This window comes from Triplophysa rosa, linkage group LG14, assembly GCF_024868665.1.
Source record: "Triplophysa rosa linkage group LG14, Trosa_1v2, whole genome shotgun sequence".
Lineage (NCBI taxonomy): Eukaryota > Metazoa > Chordata > Actinopteri > Cypriniformes > Nemacheilidae > Triplophysa > Triplophysa rosa.
Window position 1 is genome coordinate 16,482,668 of NC_079903.1, and position 21,203 is coordinate 16,503,870.

At 39.6% G+C, this 21,203-nt stretch overlaps 2 protein-coding genes across 8 annotated transcripts in view; both read left to right on the forward strand.

Annotated features, from left to right (window-relative positions):
• The window catches only part of nrip1a (nuclear receptor interacting protein 1a), a 32,414-nt gene extending 21,501 nt beyond the window's left edge, over positions 1-10,913 (forward strand). For both annotated transcript variants that reach the window (XM_057351576.1, XM_057351578.1), the window contains exon 2: positions 5,983-10,913. In XM_057351576.1, the coding sequence (XP_057207559.1) occupies positions 6,330-9,551 (3,222 nt within the window). In that variant the 5' untranslated portion in view covers positions 5,983-6,329 and the 3' untranslated portion in view covers positions 9,552-10,913. The remainder of the gene's footprint in view (positions 1-5,982) is intronic.
• An 8,452-nt stretch (positions 10,914-19,365) lies between these two features.
• Positions 19,366-21,203, forward strand: part of zgc:153372 (uncharacterized protein LOC767695 homolog) — an 85,532-nt gene continuing 83,694 nt past the window's right edge. For 5 of the 6 annotated variants that reach the window (XR_008964274.1, XR_008964276.1, XR_008964275.1 and 2 more), the window contains exons 1-6: positions 19,389-19,699; positions 19,921-20,051; positions 20,375-20,525; positions 20,662-20,798; positions 20,908-20,977; positions 21,077-21,158. Coding sequence is in view for 2 of the 6 variants with exons in the window: in XM_057350638.1 (XP_057206621.1) it covers positions 19,604-19,699; positions 19,921-20,051; positions 20,375-20,525; positions 20,662-20,798; positions 20,908-20,977; positions 21,077-21,158 (667 nt within the window). In the remaining 4 variants the exon portion in view is untranslated. Of the gene's footprint in view, positions 19,700-19,920; positions 20,052-20,374; positions 20,526-20,661; positions 20,799-20,907; positions 20,978-21,076; positions 21,159-21,203 lie in introns of all 6 variants that reach the window. The other variant, XM_057350639.1, reaches the window with a different exon arrangement.

Here is a 21,203-nt window from a genome sequence, read left to right on the forward strand (position 1 = left end):
AAAGATCAGAAAAGCACCAGGCCCAGACAATGTCTCACCCTCCTGCCTGAAAGTCTGTGCGGAGCAGCTGTCGCCCATCTTCACTAATATTTTTAACAGATCTTTGGAGCAGTGTGAAGTCCCTTCATGCTTCAAACGCTCCACCATCATCCCTGTACAGAAGAAACCCAAAATATCTGGACTTAATGACTACAGGCCTGTTGCTTTAACATCTGTGGTCATGAAGTCATTTGAGAGACTTGTACTGGCCCACCTGAAGGACATCACCAGACCACTTCTTGATCCCCTCCAGTTTGCTTACCGAGCAAACAGGTCTGTGGACGATGCAGTAAACATGGGACTGCATTACATCCTACAACACCTAGACAGACCAGGGACTTACGTCAGGATCCTGTTTGTAGACTTCAGCTCGGCCTTCAACACCATAATCCCAGACCTCCTCCTGCCCAAGCTTACCCAGCTCTCTGTGCCAACCTCTACCTGTCAGTGGATTATTAACTTCCTGTCGAACAGGCAGCAGCTAGTGAGGTTGGGAAAATTTAAATCCAGCACATGTACCATCAGCACCGGAGCTCCTCAAGGATGTGTTCTTTCTCCACTGCTATATTCACTCTACACAAACGAATGCACCTCTACAGACCCTTCTGTCAAACTCCTGAAGTTTGCAGATGACACCACAGTCATTGGCCTTATTCAAGACGGTGATGAATCTGCCTACAGAAAGGAGGTTGCTCAGCTGGCTGCCTGGTGTAGTCAAAACAACCTAGAGCTGAATGCATTCAAGACAGTGGAGATGATAGTGGATTTCAGAAGGAACCCTCCATCACTTCCTCCCCTCACCATCCTGGACAGCACTGTGGATACTGTGGAGTCATTCAGGTTCCTGGGCTCCACCATCTCTCAGGACCTGAAGTGGGAGTCCCACATAGACTCCATTGTAAAGAAGGCCCAGCAGAGGTTATACTTCCTCCGTCAATTGAGGAAGTTCAACCTACCACAGGAGCTACTGACCCAGTTCTACTCAGTGGTCATCGAATCTGTTCTGTGCACTTCAATTACTGTTTGGTATGGCTCGGCCACCAAATCAGACCTACGAAGACTACAACGGACAGTTCGTAGTGCTGAGAAAATTATTGGTGCTCCTCTGCCCACACTTCAGGACCTGTACGATTCCAGAGTGAAAAACAGGGCAAGAAAAATCATCATTGACTCCACACACCCAGCACACAAACTCTTTGATCTGCTGCCCTCTGGCCGGCGCTTTAGAGCACCAAACACCAGGACTTCCAGACACAGAAGCAGCTTCTTCCCCCAGGCAATCTCCCTCCTAAACAGATAACTGCTCCTTAAGAGCAATATTCCACTTCCACTACTCCTATAGTGTGCACTACTGTGCCTTATTATATCTACATCTTATGTATACATGTATATAACACTACCTCTACTTACTAAATTATCCATTTGCACAAGTGTACATACAATCTGTTAATATGTTTATTCTACTATATACTACCCGGTACAATGTCTCTTATATGTTATTATCCCCCATTTTCTGTAAAATAGTCTTTATTTTATATATGCACAATTTAGAATCTTTTAGACTGTAAATCGTATTATATTGTATTGTCATTGTGTTAAATGTCTGTACTAGAAGCTTCCAACACCAAAGAAAATTCCTTGTGTGTGCAAGCACACTTGGCAATAAAGCTCTTCTGATTCTGATTCTGATTCTGATATTCTACTCTAGTCTTCACCATGTGGCTACTTCTGTTTGTTTTGAAGTTGTCATGTGCCCTTCTTGTATTTGACTTGGTTTGCCAAAGTATAGTTGTAATACTGGTCATGTGCTGTACTTGGACCATGTTGTTTAAATAGTGGCTGGCATAAACTCTGATAAACATGATCTGTAGAGTTAGGGTAATTGACTTTTGCTGTGTTGTCACTGAATTTTTTCAATGCAAATCGATTTTTGTATATAAACCTAGAAACATTTCACAACTTCTTCTTTTAGTTAAAGAATTTACCTGAGCCTCTATTTAAAGAAACAGTTCACCCAAAATTGAAAAACCTTTCGCATTTTAAAGCCATATGAAAGCTTTATGTGACGAACAAATTTGACTGAAATTTAAGTAAAGTAAACACAATTTTCATTTTTGCTTAAATATTCCCCTTATGTACTATTTTCAGCTATTATCTTGGTCTGCTTTATGGGTGTGGACCGATTCCCATGCTGATGTTCCCAAAGTAATTTTCAATCCCGGAAACTGGGCCATTTACAAGTCAATTAAGAGTACAAATATTTAGTTTGTTCCCGTTTCCTTGTCTTGAGCAGTAATTACATTTTTCCTTGGCAGCCTTTTAGCACACTCGGTATGTCATTTGTTTTGCCGACCGTAGACAAAGATACATGCTATTCCAGAGTTGAAGATTAACCTTCCTTGTCTTCTCTAAGCGTTCCTGTTAACATTATGTCAACGTCATAAATCTACAAGCCTAAGGTCATGACCATTGCTGGTGGAAGTACTCTGGAATTATGTTATGAGACTTGTGATGTTGGACGCAGAGATCGCCATATATTTCTGTCCGCTTGGGGTTCCTTGGCCTGCTTAAAACATACTGGCATCTCCCTGTGCTTGCTCATGTGAAAGGGCAGCCCATCCTAATGTAGGTCAACCTCGTGCTTTTACTAGGATTCGGTGATTCTGCTTGGCAATGCCCTAACTAAGGGGTGTGCCCCAGCTGAGAAACGTCAATGTGTGATGTCCATAATGCTTGTTTGGAAGTAGGTCACAGTGACCTAGTTGGAGTGGTGCGTGGCCCTGATTGACTGAGTTACCCAACTCTATCTTTGGAATGTGTTATTGTTGCAGTTCCACGTATTTGTGTGCCATTGTGTGTGACTAGCGGATAACAATAACACAGCAGTGATTGTGTGGAACTGTAGCCCAACCATCTCCAAGGTTTCTTTTACACTGAGACCATCACCGAAGCAGCATGCCAGACGCTGAGTTTGAACGTACATTGCAAGGGCAGGTTTGTCGCTTTTTATTAAGACCTAATGCTTTGTATGGACGCCAGCTGTTGAATCAACTCAAATGGCCTCGGCGGAGTGAGTTTGACCTTGACTTTGAACGGGGCATGCAGCAGGTTTCGCTCCTTTTGCCTCATCATGCATTTTAAATAGCCTAAATGGATTACAGTTTCTGGACTGTGGATGTAATTTATGATCTGGTATTTTTTTGTGGGGTCAATTAATCTTCTACCTCGCAGTTGAGAAATGAAGGATCCACTCCAGATATCAAAGTCTCTCCATTTATATCAGGCCAGTCTTTTTTCTCCTGGAGTTACTTATTCAGGAGTGTCTTCAGTCTGCAGTGATGGTGATAATCTTGTGACGACAAAACCCTGAGAAGAAGACAGACCGTGTTTAAGTAGATATTAAGATACTATAATCGCTGCTAACGCTGTTGTTCAGACACATGCATGCTGCCATATATTGGCTATTTTTATTATTACAAGGTTTAGAGTAAAAAGATACTAAATGTATTAAAGTGATAGTTCACCCAAAAAAGAGAATTCTGTCATCATTTACTCACCCTCTTGTCATTTCAAACCTGTATGACTTTCTTCTGTCGAACACAAAAGATGATATTTTGAAGAATTTTGGGAACCGAACAACAGCGGTACCCATTGACTTGCAATGGCTTTGTGTCTATACTATAGAATTGATTGGTTACCGTCATTGTTTGGTGTGTGTAAATATTTTTGGGTGAACTATCACTTTAAATAGATTATAAAATCTTAATTTGAGCCTAATTTTGTCTTTCTTACAAATTTTTTCTTAATGCTTAGGTATTTTTAGACAAAAATACTTTAATAAATACATTTTGTGCAGGCTTTATTGCTTTCTTATGTTTTCTATAGTTAACATGAGATAGCGGATATGCTCTTGAAGAAAAGATATATGTGTTAAAGTAATTGTTTATTCATTTAACAGGTTGGAGGAGTGTCAGTATTGTGTTTCCTCTTGGATTGGGCCAATAAGATAGCTAGTATAACTAGCTAAGTGTATATGAATATGCATTAAATATGCTTAAACATAACATTCATTTGTCAGTTGCTTTGGATAAAAACATCTTTTAAACGATTAAATGTAAATGCATAACATTGTCTGAGACGTGGCCTGGGAAATCTGCCTCTGATACCGTAATTTACCCCCATAACCTTTGCTGTCAGTTCTACCATTGATAATGTGTACAATAATGTACAATTATACATTTGCATTTAATGTATTCATTATTCAAAAGCTTTTATCCACTGTAAACTTACAAATAATAGAGCGTTTAACATTTTGTCAATGAGCTAACATAAGAGTGGTCTACATCTTTACTAGTAGCACTCGAGTTATCTATTTACGGACTATTTGCAATTTCACTAATTTCACCTACATGCACAGGGCTCTAGAGTGCGACCTCATTTCTTAATGGTGCGACTAAAAAAATGAGGTGCGACCAGCCGTTCGAGGTAAAAAAAAAAGTCTCTGCGAAAGTCTCCCTGTGGTTCAACAACAGACACATTAGGCCCATATCGTGGTCTAAACCAATCAGAGATAGTGAAGGGCGGACCCCCCCTCTGATTGGCCGTGGTCCAGGTATACCTGTACATGTGTGTACGTTTGAAAATGCTGTGTTGCAGTCAGACAGAGAGGTGAGGAGCCTATAGGCCCGTCAGATAAACAGAGTGGATGTAGCCGCGGATGATGAGAGAAGATGAAAAGAACGATTGACAACTTTTTTGTTAAGAATGTTAAGTTAAGGCCTGATCCGTCCGAAAATCATAAAAGGTGCACCAGTGCAAAAAGTTAGTCTAGAGCCCTGATGCAAAATACGACAGAAAATCATTACAGGATAAAGAAATGCATAACATGATTTTATACCCAAATGTTACAGTTTGTACAAGTATGTATGTTGAATCTGTTCTTTAACAATGCTGCTAAAAGATAACATTCAGATCAACGCTGTCTTAATCATGTAGTGTTGTAGAAGTCTGTCACTAACACGGCCATGACCAATATCTTTATAAGGTCATTTCTAGCATCCACCCATTGTCAGTCCCAGCAAAGTAGAACGACCAGAGGTGCCAATTATAAGCAGAATAAATCAACCGTAGCCACTGACCTTCACTTTGACACCAGAGCACGGACAAGGTCAGCTGTGTGTGTGTAGTCTATTATTAAGTACTTGCAATTCCATTTAAAATAATGTGCAGTTTTCTGGTAAAGTGTGAACACTGGACTGTGCTGGTACTACTGTATTGAGAAACTCGTATGTGACTTTTATTGTGTCTCAGTGAGGAAAACACTTGTGGTGAGTGCAGCGTTTAGCAGGCTGACGCATACACGATTAAATGTGTCATTCCACAAAGCCAATGGCACTGTGTGATCCAGAGGTGGTATATTTTGAGATAATGTAGTAAGAGCAACAGTGGTAACATAGAAGTGAAGGACTTTGGGTGCAGCATGTGGGTGTTCTGTCTCGAGGTGCTGACACAGACTGGAGAGAGAGAGAGAGAGAGAGAGAGAGAGAGAGAGAGAGAAAGCACAGGTGTCTCAATAGCTTTTCTTTAAAAACAACGTAAATGTATTTATGTTTCCTTTATGAATGTAAAATCACATATTTATAATATTTAATTAATATGAATATATTACTATTAAATATAAAGGTTTAATTAAATAAATGAGAATTCACTAATGGATTTTAATGCTGAAATCAAATCAATATCAACGTAGCCTAACCATGTTTGCCATCTTTGGTTGACTAAAAATGAATTTCATTCCGAACTGGCAGTTCTGTGGACAGTATTTTTTATGTTTAAAATGCATCAACATATAAAACCTTTAATGCCAAAGATTTTACAACTCTGCATTGTTGTATGAGAATGTGACTTCATTGTTTTAATGCCACCTTTCTCTCTTTTCTGCAGGGCTACCACCAAAGGACCCTGTGGATAGAATTACTGGATGCAAACTGTGATTTAACTCAGTCCAGGAGCTTTGGATCACACATCCCGTCCCATGGAATCCCACAAGACTGACTCCATAATGATCCTGTATACTTCTTAACAGTGGCAGATATGATTTTTACCAACAGTCTTGCTTAGCTTTCGCCTCCTGAAAGGGGGAATGGCTTGTGAAAATAAATGAGGCCCTTTCTTTTCCTAAAAAACAAGGTTTGAAAGCTAAAAACTGTGAAGTCTTTTGGCAGAAAGTAACTGAACAATTTTCCCCTCTATTGTGGTGGCCAACCATACAAGAGACTATAGTATTGAACATGACTCATGGGGAAGAGCCTGGCCCTGAAACACACCAGGATTCTGCTGTATTAACATATCTGGAAGGCTTACTCATGCATCAGGTAGCAGGAGGACAGGGTGCCACAGCAACACAGAGTGGCAACCAGGAGCAGAGGAATAAGGAGGGAAGAGGGCATGCCCAGTCCAATCATAGCACTCAACAGGAACCGAACCGGACAAATTCCCACTGTGGAGCCTCGCAGCACCTCAGAAAGGCTCGTCTACTCAACTCAGAGGCCTGGACTGACAGCGAGAGTCTAAGGAGGTCAGCACCTCCTGCTGCACTCAATGGGCAAAATGAAGACCGTCACAGTGGTCAAAATGGATCCTCTCAGGATAAAGGAGAAAGTACACTGCTAGCCAGTTTGCTGCAATCTTTCAGTTCTCGACTTCAAAACGTGACTCTGCCACAGCAGATTATCCAAGGCTTGAGGCCACAAGACACCTCTTGTCAGATAAGCAAGGCTCCGCAAGAGCAGAGGGCTTGCCACAGACCTGCTTCAAGCCACCTCAAAGGGTTAGTAAACAAAAGCAAAATGACGAATCACAGCAACAGTGTGCCTTATCAACGTAGACGGTCTAGCCAAGAAAGTTTTTCAGAATCTCCGAAAGCTCTAAAGAGTAGTACACCTTCCCCATCCCCAGAATCTCTTTCTTGTACTGAACGCCTCAAAGCTGTGGCAAACCTGGTAAATATCAGATCAAGTCCTGCTCCATCGCCCAAACCAAGTGTGGCCTGCAGTCAGCTTGCTCTTTTGCTCTCTAGTGAAGCTCACCTGCAGCAGTACTCAAGAGAGCATGCCCTAAAAGCCCAACTCTCTGGACGACTAGCCAGTGAAAGACTTTCAGCCATGGCCACACAGCAAAATCACGATAAAAAGCAACTAACCACTTCCAGCCAGGCTCATGGTCTAAGCCTCTTACACACTCAGAATGGAATAGCATCACAAATGTCAACAAGCTCAAGCAGACAGAGTCCAAACCTAGGATTGGGGCAAAGAAGGGCAGAAGGATCCATGAGGACAGGTCATCGCTTAAGAGAGCGTCGACCTTTTGAGAAACCAGGCAGACCATCACAGAACTGCAGCAGTCTCCTCCTTCAACTTCTCAACAGTCACAACACATCACAACGAATTAATGGCCAGGGACACTTGAAAGATGACCTCAGCACCTTTGGAACTCGGAGCTCTCCTCTTTTTTCAGACAGCGAGCACTCAAACCCTGACAGCAGTTTCACAAAAGACAGCAGTGATGCTGAGAGCACTTACTCCAGTTGCTCTCCGATTGACCTGTCTCTGAAGACCAAAACACATGTACAAACACCTGTATCTACTTCCTCCTCACCTGCACTGGAAAGGGTCCCAGAATGTTCATTAAATAGATGGAAGCCTGATAGTCTACCTTTTAAAGTAGCCATGGATCACAGAGAGGTGGATGCTTGTGCAGAGATGAAACCTCATCATAAGGTCACTCTCTTACAGTTGCTGTTGGATCACAAAAATAACGAGAGAGTAAATAAAGGTCTGGATAATCCAGATTTGTTGCAATCTGTAATCCCAAATGTCACCAGTCCATCAACAAGTAGCCAAAGTGTCTTCAGTACAACTAGTTGTAAGGATACTAGTGAATTTAACTCACACTGTGGATTGAATTGTAGGAGTCCCAAACTCTTGCCAACGTTTGCCCAAAGCAGAGACTCTAACAGCAGTGTATCTCCGTATACCGTTTATGGATCTCCTCATTCCCAGTCTGTCCCCTTGGATCTTTGTAAAACCAAACAACATTCAAGTGAAATAAAAGAACCTGCCTTTAGTGCTAGTAAATTGTTACAGAATTTAGCTCAGTGTGGAAAACAGAACCCAACCATTTCTCCTCCAGTACAGGCACCTTTACCCCCTATCAAACTCGTGAACCAAGAACTGAAAGTTAACCACCCTATAACTTTACTGGAGCGACTCACCGCACCAATTCAGAGCCCACAGCACCCATTATGGGATGAGGCCAATGCAAAAACTTCAGCTCAGCATGTCTCGGAGATCGAGAATCTGTTAGAAAGGCGTACAGTTCTACAGCTTCTTTTAGGGAACGCGCCTCAGAAAGAAAAGTTAGGCAGTAAACGAAAAAGAGATCATGGTAGGAACAATTCTATAGATAAACAGACAAATCAGGCATTAGGCCAATATACGACAAATGGACCTTCTTTAGACAATCCTATTAAAACTGAACCTGTGGAGTATGATCAAGCAGAAGAAGGATATTTTGACAATAACAAAATGTCAAGGCAATGCCAGAACTTTGTAGTAGAGCCTAAAAAAAGCACCAGTTATCTTTCTCCAGGAAGCTTCAAGCAGGAACCACTGTCCCCAGAGGCTACCCCCAGAGATGGCATTCTGTGTAATCTCTTAAAAAAGCGGCCTAACAAAACCCTTCAGGCAAACAAGGTAGACGACCTAAACAAGGGTTGTATCAAAGAAGAATCACTTGAAATCCAGGGTCCAACAATCCCAAAGAAGCGAAAACTTTCAAAAGAACTGGAAGACTACTCTACAAGTCAACAAGATGGGTACTTAGAACGTTCAAGTAGGATAAAGGACAACAGTGTTTTTTCCATCACTGGAGATCGAGAGGCCAGTGACCCATCCAGTCCCCCAGAGGCAGACAGTCCACCAGCTAGTTTTCCACCATGTGAGTCTACTGAAAACCGAGGATTCAATGTCCTAAAGCAGCTGCTACTTTCAGACAACTGCTTAAAGGAATTGTCTCAGCCAAGGGGTACATTCAGTTCACCATCACATAATGTGCTGTATGGGAATACATTCAAGCAGCCGTGTAGTGAAGGTGAGCTTCAGAACTTTCACCGGAGCCTGAGCCCCAGCAATGTGATTTTTAAAAGGGCAAGCAACCACATACCTGAATCTTCCCCTGTTACACTGCAGGAGACATCAAGGTCAAAAATCGATTATGCCTCGATAAAGGACTTGAAGGTCCCAGCAAAGATGGTTAATGGAGATGATCAAACACAAAAGTATGATGGAGACATGCCTAGGTTTACCAAGACTAACCCTATTTTGTACTATATGCTCCAGAGGAGTAATGCACATCTGGTCAAAGAGGGAAAGGAGCTGGATGCCGACACAAGACAAATTCAGACAAAGGTCAAAAACGGGTCCTTGGGTGATACTGGGGCCTTTGAACTTTGAAACTTAAACTTCATAGAATTACAATGAAAAACTTATAAGTTGTGACTCACCACGGCTAAACGGGTCATTGAAGAAACGTTTCGAGCTTTGCTTGGACTAGAAATGTGCTTTTTTTAATCCATGATTGATACTTTGTGTTTCAATTGAGTCATCTTGCATTTCCACTTTAATTACATTTCATTTAGTTTGCAAAGAACATGAAACCAAAGTTCATTTGAATACTTAAAAGCACCAGTTTCTGTCTCTTCTTTCTCAAGTTTTGCCCTACAACAGAAAAGAAAGTTTTATATGAAAGGTGTGTGACAGATATGCCCTCGTGTATTTCTAACAGTATCAGTTCCCACTCCATTTTCCACACATGGGTGGACGTTTGGCCTCAGGCGGTAAATTATGATGCACTGATGCACATGATGTGTAAACAGATTGTGCCTCAGCATATGCAAGTAAATATTCTTTAATTTACAAGGCGATGGGAGAAAGAAACGTATATTGTTACATGTGCCAGGATGGTTTGAAATGTCACAGTATTTATACAAACATTCAAAGAAACAAGATCTGTCGCCTTTTCTGAAAGAGAGGTGTGGCTTCTGTATTCTTCAGATAAACATAAAAAAGATATTTGAATAATGAATCCATCAGTATTAAAACATCTTGATATACAGTGTGTATGGTATGTGAAGTGTGTATTCTTTAATTTATCTCTCTCCCTTTCCCATTGTTGTAATGTGCTTTTATTCTTTCTTAGCATTTACCTCTTTCAAGACAGCAGTTGATTTTAACAGTACACTAGAAGAATATGACGAATGAATATAACAAAAAAGTTACTACAAATGACTGCTTTTTGCTCATCTGTTTTGTATAAGTGTATTTATGAACAGGTCTTGGTATTAGCATGTGTCATAAGATGTTTGTTGTATTATGCAAGAGATTGTTGCATCGACTCGAGACAAATCAAGCCAATCACAACGCATTGGTTCCCACAAAACATGTTTGCTGATGTGATGTTTTCCAGTCTTATGTTTGACATACTGACATGTTATTTTTCATCAATCTTAAAGACTCGTTATAAACTATATTTATGTACATAGCATAATCTTTATGAAAGACAGCTATTTTGTATGAGTGAAAAGCATTTTAGTTTTGAAATTTCTTAAAGAGACTTCAAAGTAAATGCCATGTGAATATGTACATACTGTAGAGGATGATTTTGTTCCTTCTTTTGCATGTGTCTCCTGATGAAAACTACGATAATCTGTTCTGCAATATCTTGTGTTATGTCAGATATTTAAGAGTACACTGCTGCCTGTTGCATGAAGATGCATGAGAAGGTTCCTATGTATTCCTGGACATGGGGAAATTCAAAGTCTTAAAATAAATAAATATATATATATATATATATATATATATGTATATATATATATATATTGTCATGGAGCCAATACATAAAATGTGATTTGTATGTTTGTCATGAGAAATAGGCCGCTGGACAGAAACGTTTGAACATTTGAAACAAATGTGCATATGAAGATATTTTGTTTTTACTCAGTTTTATTTTTTACAACAGGTAAACAATCATGTTCTGTACTTACCGTACAGAGAAGGATTACATTGAATTGTCGTTGGTTTTGAAATATTGTTTCGATATCTCATATATTGAGTGTTACTGTGTATCATTATTTCTAAAAATACATTTCATTTGAGTGTTTACTTGCACAGATTTCGAATAAAGTTTTGAAATGCACAATCAGAATAAAGCATTTGTTTTTTGTCTCGCTTGAAGGGCCAGTAGGAAGCTGTAAAGTTGTTTTCCTTAACACATTGTTTTACACTTCAACTGATTTATGTTTATAGAATAATGTCTAAAGTAGGCCGCGACCTGGACTTAACCCCCAGCTAAGTAATTTTACAAGCCCCAAAAGGAAGTAGAAAGACGTGTTCGGAAGATCTGTTAAAGCATGTCTGATGTACATGAAAACTTTGTCTCTGGCTGACTAAACCTTGCTGCTGACCTAATTTTTATTTGTTGGGCCCTGAGTCATGACCTTAATTCCTGCTGGTTGCAGTGACATAGATGTGAGAGGAAGTGATAGGGTAGAGATGACCTCGTGCATCACCGAGGCCAACATCAAGACAGATCAGCGGCCTGTAAAAAGGTACGCCAGAAGAAAAGGGACACGTTGCAACACAGAGCAACCCGCCTCAGGCCAACGTTGGTGCTTGTTCTCAGGAAACGGAGAAGATAAATCCTATTTCAACTTCTGCTCGCTTCTATATTTATACTCTTAGCGTCTACGTTTTTGAAAGCTCAAAAATTACACGTTTCAGTGATAGACAGCCAAGCATGAGGGGTTTTAACGCTCAAAGCTGAGGAAAGCGTGCGAGCCTGCTTTTGAATATGATCGTTCTTTCATGATTTCCCCCAAAACTAGGTCATACAATATAGGCCTGCACCTCCTTTTATGTGTCAAAGTGAGGGGGTAGGGGGGCTGGCGGTAGTGCAAATTGATGGGATTAACTAGAGTCGTACATGACCGAGAATCCAAAATGCTTTTCGGGTTTGAATCTTTTTTTATGTTGCTTTGAATGTTAAAGGGATACTTCACCCAAAAATGAAAATTCTGTCATCATTTACTCACTTCCAAATCTGTATAAATGTCTTTGTTCTGATGAACACAGAGAAAGATATTTGGAAGAATGCTGATAACCAGACAGATTTTGCCCCCCATTGACTACCATAGTAGGAAAAAATACAATGGTGGTCAAAAGTGCCCCAGAACTGTTTGTTGTCCTACATTATTCTAAATGTCTTCTTTTGTATTCAACAGAACAAAATATTGTAAAAAAGAAAAAAAAGAATGGGGGGCAAGAACTGTTTGGTTATAAGCATTCTTCCAAATATCTTTCTCTGTGTTCATCAGAACAAAGAAATGTATACAGATTTGTAACATCTCGAAGGTGAGTAAATGATGTCAGAATTTTCATTTTTGGGTGAAGTATCCCTTTAAAAAGCACAATGCATGCCAGTCACCACTTTACTTGTAAAAGAAAAGCTGATAAAGATAGAAAGTGAGGTTAGCTGTGACACTTTTTACTTTAAAAGTCTTATTTTGTCTCGCATCATTTTCACAATCCAACCAAAGAAAGGTTTAATCTTCAGAATATTTCGTGAAACTCTCCTTTTTCATTTTGTATTAGAAACAGAAGAGTTCATTTGCAAAAACAGAAATAAAAAATCATGATTTTTATGTTTTTATTGTGTTAGTTAGTTGCATTTTTTTAGTTATTATTACTTAATCAAAACAACCAGCAGCAGTTTAATTAATATTACTTGGAATACACAATAAAAACTGATTTTAAAAAATTGAGTTATCTGTTTATATCATATTCTGAATTTGAAACCAATGCTTACTCTCATTATAGAAAACAACAGTTTTCAGCATAAAACAATGCACTTCTATAAACCTCATGTGCCCTTTCTAGTACAGTATATAGTATGTGTAACAAAAATAACGCACTAGATTAAGCGGGCGACACATTTTACCCCAGTCTGAACAGCTGAGAGATAATGTCAGGAAAGCGTGTAAAACAGCGGTGACGCTGATAATGCCGAGGACACACTTTGCATTCCTGCTGAGTTTCTTTTACAGACCCTCTCCCTCGTAATTGGACAAGAGCTTGTGTGCATTTTTGATGGATCAAAGAAAGTTGCACAGTTGGCATGAATTCGCCGATGTGGAACAATACATATAAAGTGTGCTCTGCTTGGCTGATGATAGCTAATGACCCTTGTGCTTAAACTGGAAATTCTAAATCATACCTGTGATTTATGACTCTCTGAGATGCACACTTGGAATACAGCATCCCGGCTGACTTACAGCCCAAGCGAGCCTTCAGCTAAAAGTCACTGTAACCTTAAACATAATGCTTTACATTAAACCATCATTTGTATCACATTGCCAGATCAAACACAAATATATGTGACCAACATACATATATCACATTAGATATGCCAGATTACCACAGAGAGAGACTGTGTGCATGAAAGAGCTGCTTTGTATACATCATTTGTTTTATATGTAAGCTTTATCTTAAGATTTTTTTCAAGTTTATATTCACTTCACGCCACATTGTACAATCCATCTGAACGTCCGCAGTGAGTCAACACAGCAAGATCTGATACACCCCCAGCATACATTGTTCTTGCGGTGAACAGAAAATAACTAACCTTGAACGTGTTGCAATAGATTGCTTTAACTAGATGGTCTGAGGGGTTCAAAGGGCCAGCAGAGGTTAAATGAGACCTCTGAGACCGTATGCGTGCTTGCGCGCCGGACAGAAAGTGGAACAGTGGGGTTTTGTTTGCGGAGGAAAGGGCCGCTTGTGTGACACTGTACACATTCCCCTCCACTGAATTCAGCTTTATTTGATCTTGCAAAGATTACCCTTTCCTTCAACTTCTCATAACCTTTAGTCTGGCAGTGAACTCTTCCCAGCGTAGATGTTTGTCAGGCTTGAACTGACTATAACCTTTTGCTTGCCTTGACTACAAAAAAAGGAACCGAAATTAAACAAATAAGTCTGGGAGCAAGACCGAGGGCAAGTTGTGGAGCTTGACAACTATTCGTTTGTCAGAGGATGCAGAGGGGGTGGAAATGCCGCAGCGGAGATGGCTGGCTTTGATCTCTTGGTCTGCGGTAAAGTGCTCATGGACTTACAAAGGGTACAAAGGGTTGGGGATTTAAAAAGCAGAGGTTTGATAAACAGTCAGCCAGGTATGGTTTTGTAACTTAGAAATCATATCGGATGCTTGTAAATGTAAGCCAACAACACACTATTGCCTTAAAGGGAGGGTTTTCCCAAAAATAGATATTTTGTTATCTTTTATTCACCCTCGTGCCATTTAAACTCTGTATATGACTCTTTCTTCTGTGGAACACAAAGAAGATATTTTGAGAAATGTCTCAGTGGTTTTGTGGCCATACAATGGCAGTCAGTGGGGTCAAGGTTGTTTGGTTATAGCAACATTCTGCAAAATACCTTCTTTTGTGTTCTGCAGATGAAAGAAGGTTTGGAATGACATGAGGGTGAATAAATAATGAAGGAATCTTCTTTTGGGGGGGAACTATTGCTTTAATAGGCCTGTATTAGCGTATATATTACTCTTCACATTACAGTAAGAGACATAATTGCTTTTTACGTCACAATACTACAGAAACCTGTATTAGATCTTTTCAATCACAAACATTAAAAAATATTTTCTGTTTGATAGACACTGTTTTGCCTTTGACATTAAAAGACTCATCCCACAGATATTAACTTTCAAGGGGGGGATATCTGAAGCCAGACATATTCAGACCACCCTTTAATCTGCGTACAGGCTGTTGTTTAGTAAAAGAACTCAGGACTTTGAGGGCAGTGTAAGGTCACAGCTGACTGATTCTGCTTAATGTCAAGCAGGACACTGTGTGAAGAGTTTTCCAGTTCCACATACACAGGAGTGTAACAATGTCCGTATTCATCACACTGGGTCTCTTCATACTACTGTCTCTTAACCGTGCCAAGACATACTCATTCTTCCACCCCCATCAAAATAACAGTACTTTACATAGATTTCCTGGAAAGTGATTCAGGCTGGATTGCTTTTGACCTTATCATCAGTGACCAAAGTTCCCCACTTTGACTGCAGGAAAGGTTTGGTGTTTTGTGTTGACCAAGTACAGCTCCCATTGAAAGAGAGAGCTGTGTAACTGACATGTAATGCGATCAATCACAATTTGTATTGCTTTTTCACAGTTTAGAGACAATATATGCCAAGGTTAGAGATGATATATGGATACTGTTTGCCATCAGACTCAAACTATTTAACAGACAACATGGTAGACTACATTTAGACTACATTAAAACCGTTGTGCCCTTACTTGCAAAGATTCCCTTACGAAAATTGACCATGGTTTTACTACAGTTAAAACCAAAAAAACATGGATACTGTAGTAAAACAATGGTTATCACAAAATAACCATGGTTTTGAAAACCATGTTTTTTTGTAAAAACCATAGTAAACGATGGTTACTGTAGTAAAACCATGGTTTTGCCCTAAGTAATCAATGCACCAAAAAACCATGGTTACTACACTTGTACCACAAAAAAACATGGTTAATTAGCATACAGTAAGTAAATCCAAACAGAGTTTACTAGATCAAGAAATATTTTTTATGTGAAATATGCTTCAAGCCGTGATATGTGCGTGTGGCCACGGAGAGCATATAAATCCAGCACCACACTTTCAAGATGGATTGTGGGATTTGATTCCATAAAGCTGCGGTCAGACTTGACTTTGAGCATGCGAAGATCGTTCGGACAGTGGTACGAAAAGGCACTCACTAAATCCTTGGTGTTTCGAGTCAGACGTGATCACCCAAACGTGTTTTTTCGTCAATTTTAACAATCATAGGTAGTTTAGATGGTTAGAGTAAGGTTAGGGTTAGGGTGTGGGTTAGGGTAAAGGTTTCCTAAGACTTGAAACACCAAAGATTTAGTCAAAACCAACAAGCCACGCCCACAGATCTGACTCGAAACACGAAGGATTAAGTGAGTGCCGGTACGAAAATGGGCGGGCGCGATTCCTACATTTTTTTTTATTTCTGTACGGAGAGGTCAAGCTGTGACGTTTTGATCTTCTATTGGTCTCACGCACTCACGTGACGCGAATTCGCAGGTCAGAGTTCACCAAACTTGAACTTTGCTACGCAGCGAAATGCGAAATATCGTTGGACGGCCTTGCGTTTCCGGTCTGTCGCATTCGCATGCGTATGAATGGAAGTCAATGGAAGGAAAAATCAAGTGTGACCGCTGCTTAAGAACTTTGAACTTTACTCAAAACGCAAAGTGTAAAGGTTGTTGCACATACAGTCCGAAATTTTCGTATGCGTTTTTTCTTATTTGGCGCTCGTTTGTACGGTGTCTCTGAATTGTTAAAAAAGGCCTCTCAAAATGCTTGCTAAGTTGCTACGGTTGCGAAATACGCAGAAAATAGAACCCAGTCCGATTTTTTTTTTATGACGGACGAAAATATCGGAGGCAGTGTGTAAATGTGATTGACACAACGTGAGGTCGTATTTCTTTTTTAACGCGCGGAAATTTCGGACGCAAATTTCGGAGTCAATGTGCAATGGGCTTAAATGCTTTGCAAAAAGAAGTAGTCTCAAATAACAGTAGTAAACAACGAAATGGAAATCTATAAGTGTATTAAGTTCAGAACCCTAAATTTAGTGTGTGAATTGGCATCTATATTGACGGGAAACTTGATGCTTGAATGTATCTTCTGGTCAAACTTGTGATAAATTTCAGTCAAATGACATAATGCTTGGAAATGAAGTATAGCCTAATGTAGGCGACTGATTGTTTGTGTGTGTTAGTTTTTGTGTGTGTGTCTAACACATTAATTTATTTTTGTTTTATAATAAACTTTGCCCTTATGACAACACATTTTGCTCTTTTTTTACTACAATGTATTAAATAATAGCAAAAAGGTCTGCACTTCTCATAAATTCACGCCATTGGTGACTATTGCGGAAAGGTCTACTAACACATGGACGCCGTGCGCCCTCTGCTGGTTGATAATTGTGTAACACTGGTCATTTCAGCAATAACCATGAGACGGATATCTGCAGGGCGGAGAATTGGGCGTGCCGAATGGTGGAGGCGTTCCGAAAGGTAGGGGAGTGTCGAAAGGTCTTTTCGATTGGTCGCGAAAGCTGCCTGTTTTACATCAGCTTAAACGCTATTGGCCTTCACTTTAGTGCTAACACGGGATATTAGTTTTGGTTACATTTCATAATGGGGCAATCGTTGGTCTGTTGAATGTATTTGTTCCCAGACTAATCATTTTGACTGAGGTCAGAGTTTCATAACTATACACAGCCTAGCTGTATGTCTTTATTAGTTAAACTTAGTCTTGGAGCACTGCCTGTGTATTGTTTTACCCTATTGAACAAACGTCTTATACTTTACAATAAAATATTGTGTTTTGAATCATATTTCATTTGATTAAAAATGAAAATAATCACATCAGATTACCTAAACCACACACATATATTTCAAATGAAAACGAAAAGAAGCAGGATAGGTTTGTGTTAATATCATATTGCGTTTTATTGTAAATGTAAAATGAAGGTACAGGGAATTGCATACAGTGGAGTTTAACTATTTAGAAATAACTGATATTTAAGGAACAGCTGATAAGTGTCACAATCAAAAGCAAATTACAATTAGTTTTTCTCAGTCGCTTTGGAGCATTTCTCAGATCAGAAATGAAATTCTCAAAACAGTTATTCAACCTTCACATCATCTTGTCACTTGTGCACATCAGAAAAGTAGTTTCTCATTATTTTGAACAAGTTGCAATTGGTTTAGTGCATTCATGCAATTGATTATGTACAATTGTCTGTTGTTTCCTACATTATCAGTTGCTATTGTCATGTTGCTCAAAATGTATCATATAGTTCTCTCTGTGCAATTGTCTTACCCCTCTAAACATCTAGTCATTTGATCATCGTATTAGTCATTCAATGCAAAATGGTTAGACCAGTTGTCATAATCTGTCAGGCATATTCAGTTTTCTTACACTTGCAGGGTTATTGATCCAAACTGTGACTAGATTTACTTTGCTCACAGGTTGCTTTCACTGTTAGAAACTCAGATCCTTCATTCACACAACACACGTTACGCACACACACTGTACAGAGATTTTCCACAAGGATCTCGTCTCTGATGAGGAGAGGGCTCTGTTTCAAGATGGTTTACAAAAGCATGTGGTCATTTCGGATATCCTTGCATTTTACTGTTGCGTTGCAAGAGTAAGACATCCCAAAGCCAAAGAGGGAGTAGAAAATATGTAGTTTGATTCCTCATACAGCACTGCATACAGTTCTGCCTGAGGGGTCTCTCCTATGTTTATCTTTTCTTTGCAATTTTTCCCATTGTGCTGTAAAATAATGTTGCATTTTCTTCATCACAGTTATTTTTTCAAACTTGATGTGTAATTTGTTGACAGACCAACAGAACAAGTGTAAAGTGAATCCTGTTCAATCTTTTGATATCAGTGTGTATACAGTTAAGTATAACTTTGCACTATTGAAAGTAAATAAGTCAGTCTTGTGCATTATCAATGAGTGTCATTACAAACTGAAGCCATAGTTTATCCGAATCCGAAAATACTAAAAAAAAATAAAAAAATAAAGCACCCATTATATTGACAACATGGCTAAACATTTTGACTTGTTCACGAACAATGACACAAGGACTTGCCATTTTCATGGGACTGACATGTTCACTGATGTAAAAATGTAGTTTTGAGGGATGAACTAAGGATTTTGAACAAGTTACACGCTTTTGCAGGAAATCCATGATGTTGTGCAGTTTGTACAAATTGTTCTGAGAAATGCACATATTATTTAGCTAATTTTAAGAATGATTCGAGAAATGTTTCAAGCGATTGAGAAACACTATTATTTAAAGGGTGGTGCAAATAACACTTACAACTGCACTAGCTTTTTAAAGTTCGAAATAATTTGCTTTCCTTGATAGAATAGCAACAACATAGCTGTAATACAGTAAAAGGCATTTCTACCGTTCTAGTACAACTACCTTTTAATAGTAGTCTACATGTAAACAAAAACATGCAGAAAGACTGAAATACTCATAAAACATAACGACAGCTGCCAAGGAAGAGCGCCTCTGACCAACGAGAAACCTTTCGGCACGCCCCCTACCGTTTGGCACGCCCATTTCTCCGACCTGCAGACCCCTACTTGATAATCATTGTAGCAGTTTGCACTTTGGAGGAAGCTCGGCAAGGAAATCATTTTACACCTAACAGTGCAAAGCTATGTTAACAGGTGACAAGAAATTAAGTTAAATGGCTGCATTAGATTGTAAAAAGAATGTCTTTTTGTTTCGCATAATTGTCAATGAGCATGTCTTTTGAACGCGACTTTACCCTTTTCGTTTGATAGCTAAAAAAGCTTAGTCATTTCACCGTTTGGTTTGAATATATGAACTACGCAAGCAAGTGTGTCCGGACCTTGGCTGTTCAACTGCGAAAACTACAAACTCTAAACATGTCTTCTGCTGTGCATGAAAATGTGAAGGTAAGGATCCAAACTGAACTTTGATTAGCTGTGTGCGACTTCGTGCGGCGCTGCGCATCCTTATCGGCTTGTGACGTCAAAGTACCGCGAAAACCTATTCCTATAAGCACTGCTCTCGCGTTTTTTTATGTCATATGCCTATGCCGTCCCCACCGACTTTATGTGACAGGTAAACGTCGGACCCCTTGCACCACGATATTTCTATGCCAATTTTTTTTTAGAATTATTATGGCTCTCGCCTGGAGACGTCAGAAGACTTGCAGACCAATGCTGCGTGTGTCATGCCCTCCAGACCGCTGGCCAAAAGCGCATGTGAAGCCTTAAGACAAGTTCATCCAGATGTCTGCAAGAGGTACAAAACCAGGGGCGTTGCTAGACCTAAAGCTCTATGGGGCACAGGGCCCCCATTACTTTTTCTATCACTTTAAAAAAAAAACCCTGCTGTCTGGAAGTTTGCACAATGCACTATACAAACTGCCCTTGCTTAAACCACTATAACACTCACAAATAAACCAGATTGTTAAAATTGAAACTTGAAATGTATACTGGGCCACAGCAGATTTATACTGGGGCACGTGCCCCAGTAAAAGAGGTCTAGCGACGCCCCTGTACAAAACCATCTCATTTACATTAAACGTTTAATTCATTTAATATAGCGTAAAATCTGTTGTGCAGGTATTTTGGTTGTGGTTTGGTGATTCCAGAGAAGCTGGAAGGATGTAAAGTTCTTGATCTGGGCAGTGGATCAGGTAGAGACTGCTATGTCCTCAGCAAACTGGTGGGAGAGAGGGGTCAAGTCGCTGGACTGGATATGACGGATGAGATGGTACGTCACAGGTCTAACATTTTAACCCACTTTCTGTAAACATATTTGTTTGTGTTGAGTAAAAAAAGAAAAAAAATCACTTGCAGCTTGAACCTACATCACATGTCAGCAACCTCTGTGTTTGTTTTATTATCAGATAGTTGCCTCACAACAATACGCCCAGTACCATCAGGAGAAATTTGGCTACTCTAAAGCAAACACCGTGTTTGTGAAAGGATACATGGAGAAGCTCAGTGAGGCGGGGATACAGAGCAACTCTTTGGATGTAGTTGTGTATGCAATTCTGCAGATTTATTGTTATACATTTGTATTTATTACATTTTGCATGTTTCTCATGCAACCTTTGGTGAAGTAAAAATGCCAACGTTTTCTTGTTTTGCAGGTCAAATTGTGTAATATGTCTGTGCCCAGATAAGAAAATTGTGATTAAAGAAGCGTACAAAGTTCTTAAGGTGAGTTATTTTCACCACATGGCTACTGATACATTTTATGCCATATTCTTTTGTATCGTATGCTACGAATATCATGCATTTCATGGATGCATCTCACAGGAGGGTGGAGAGTTGTATTACAGTGACATGTATGCAAGCAAAGTCGTTCCAGATTCTTTCAAGGAAGATCCAGTTCTGTGGGGTAAGTATAGATTTTTTCTTTTGGATTTTTCTTTTGCTTTATCTT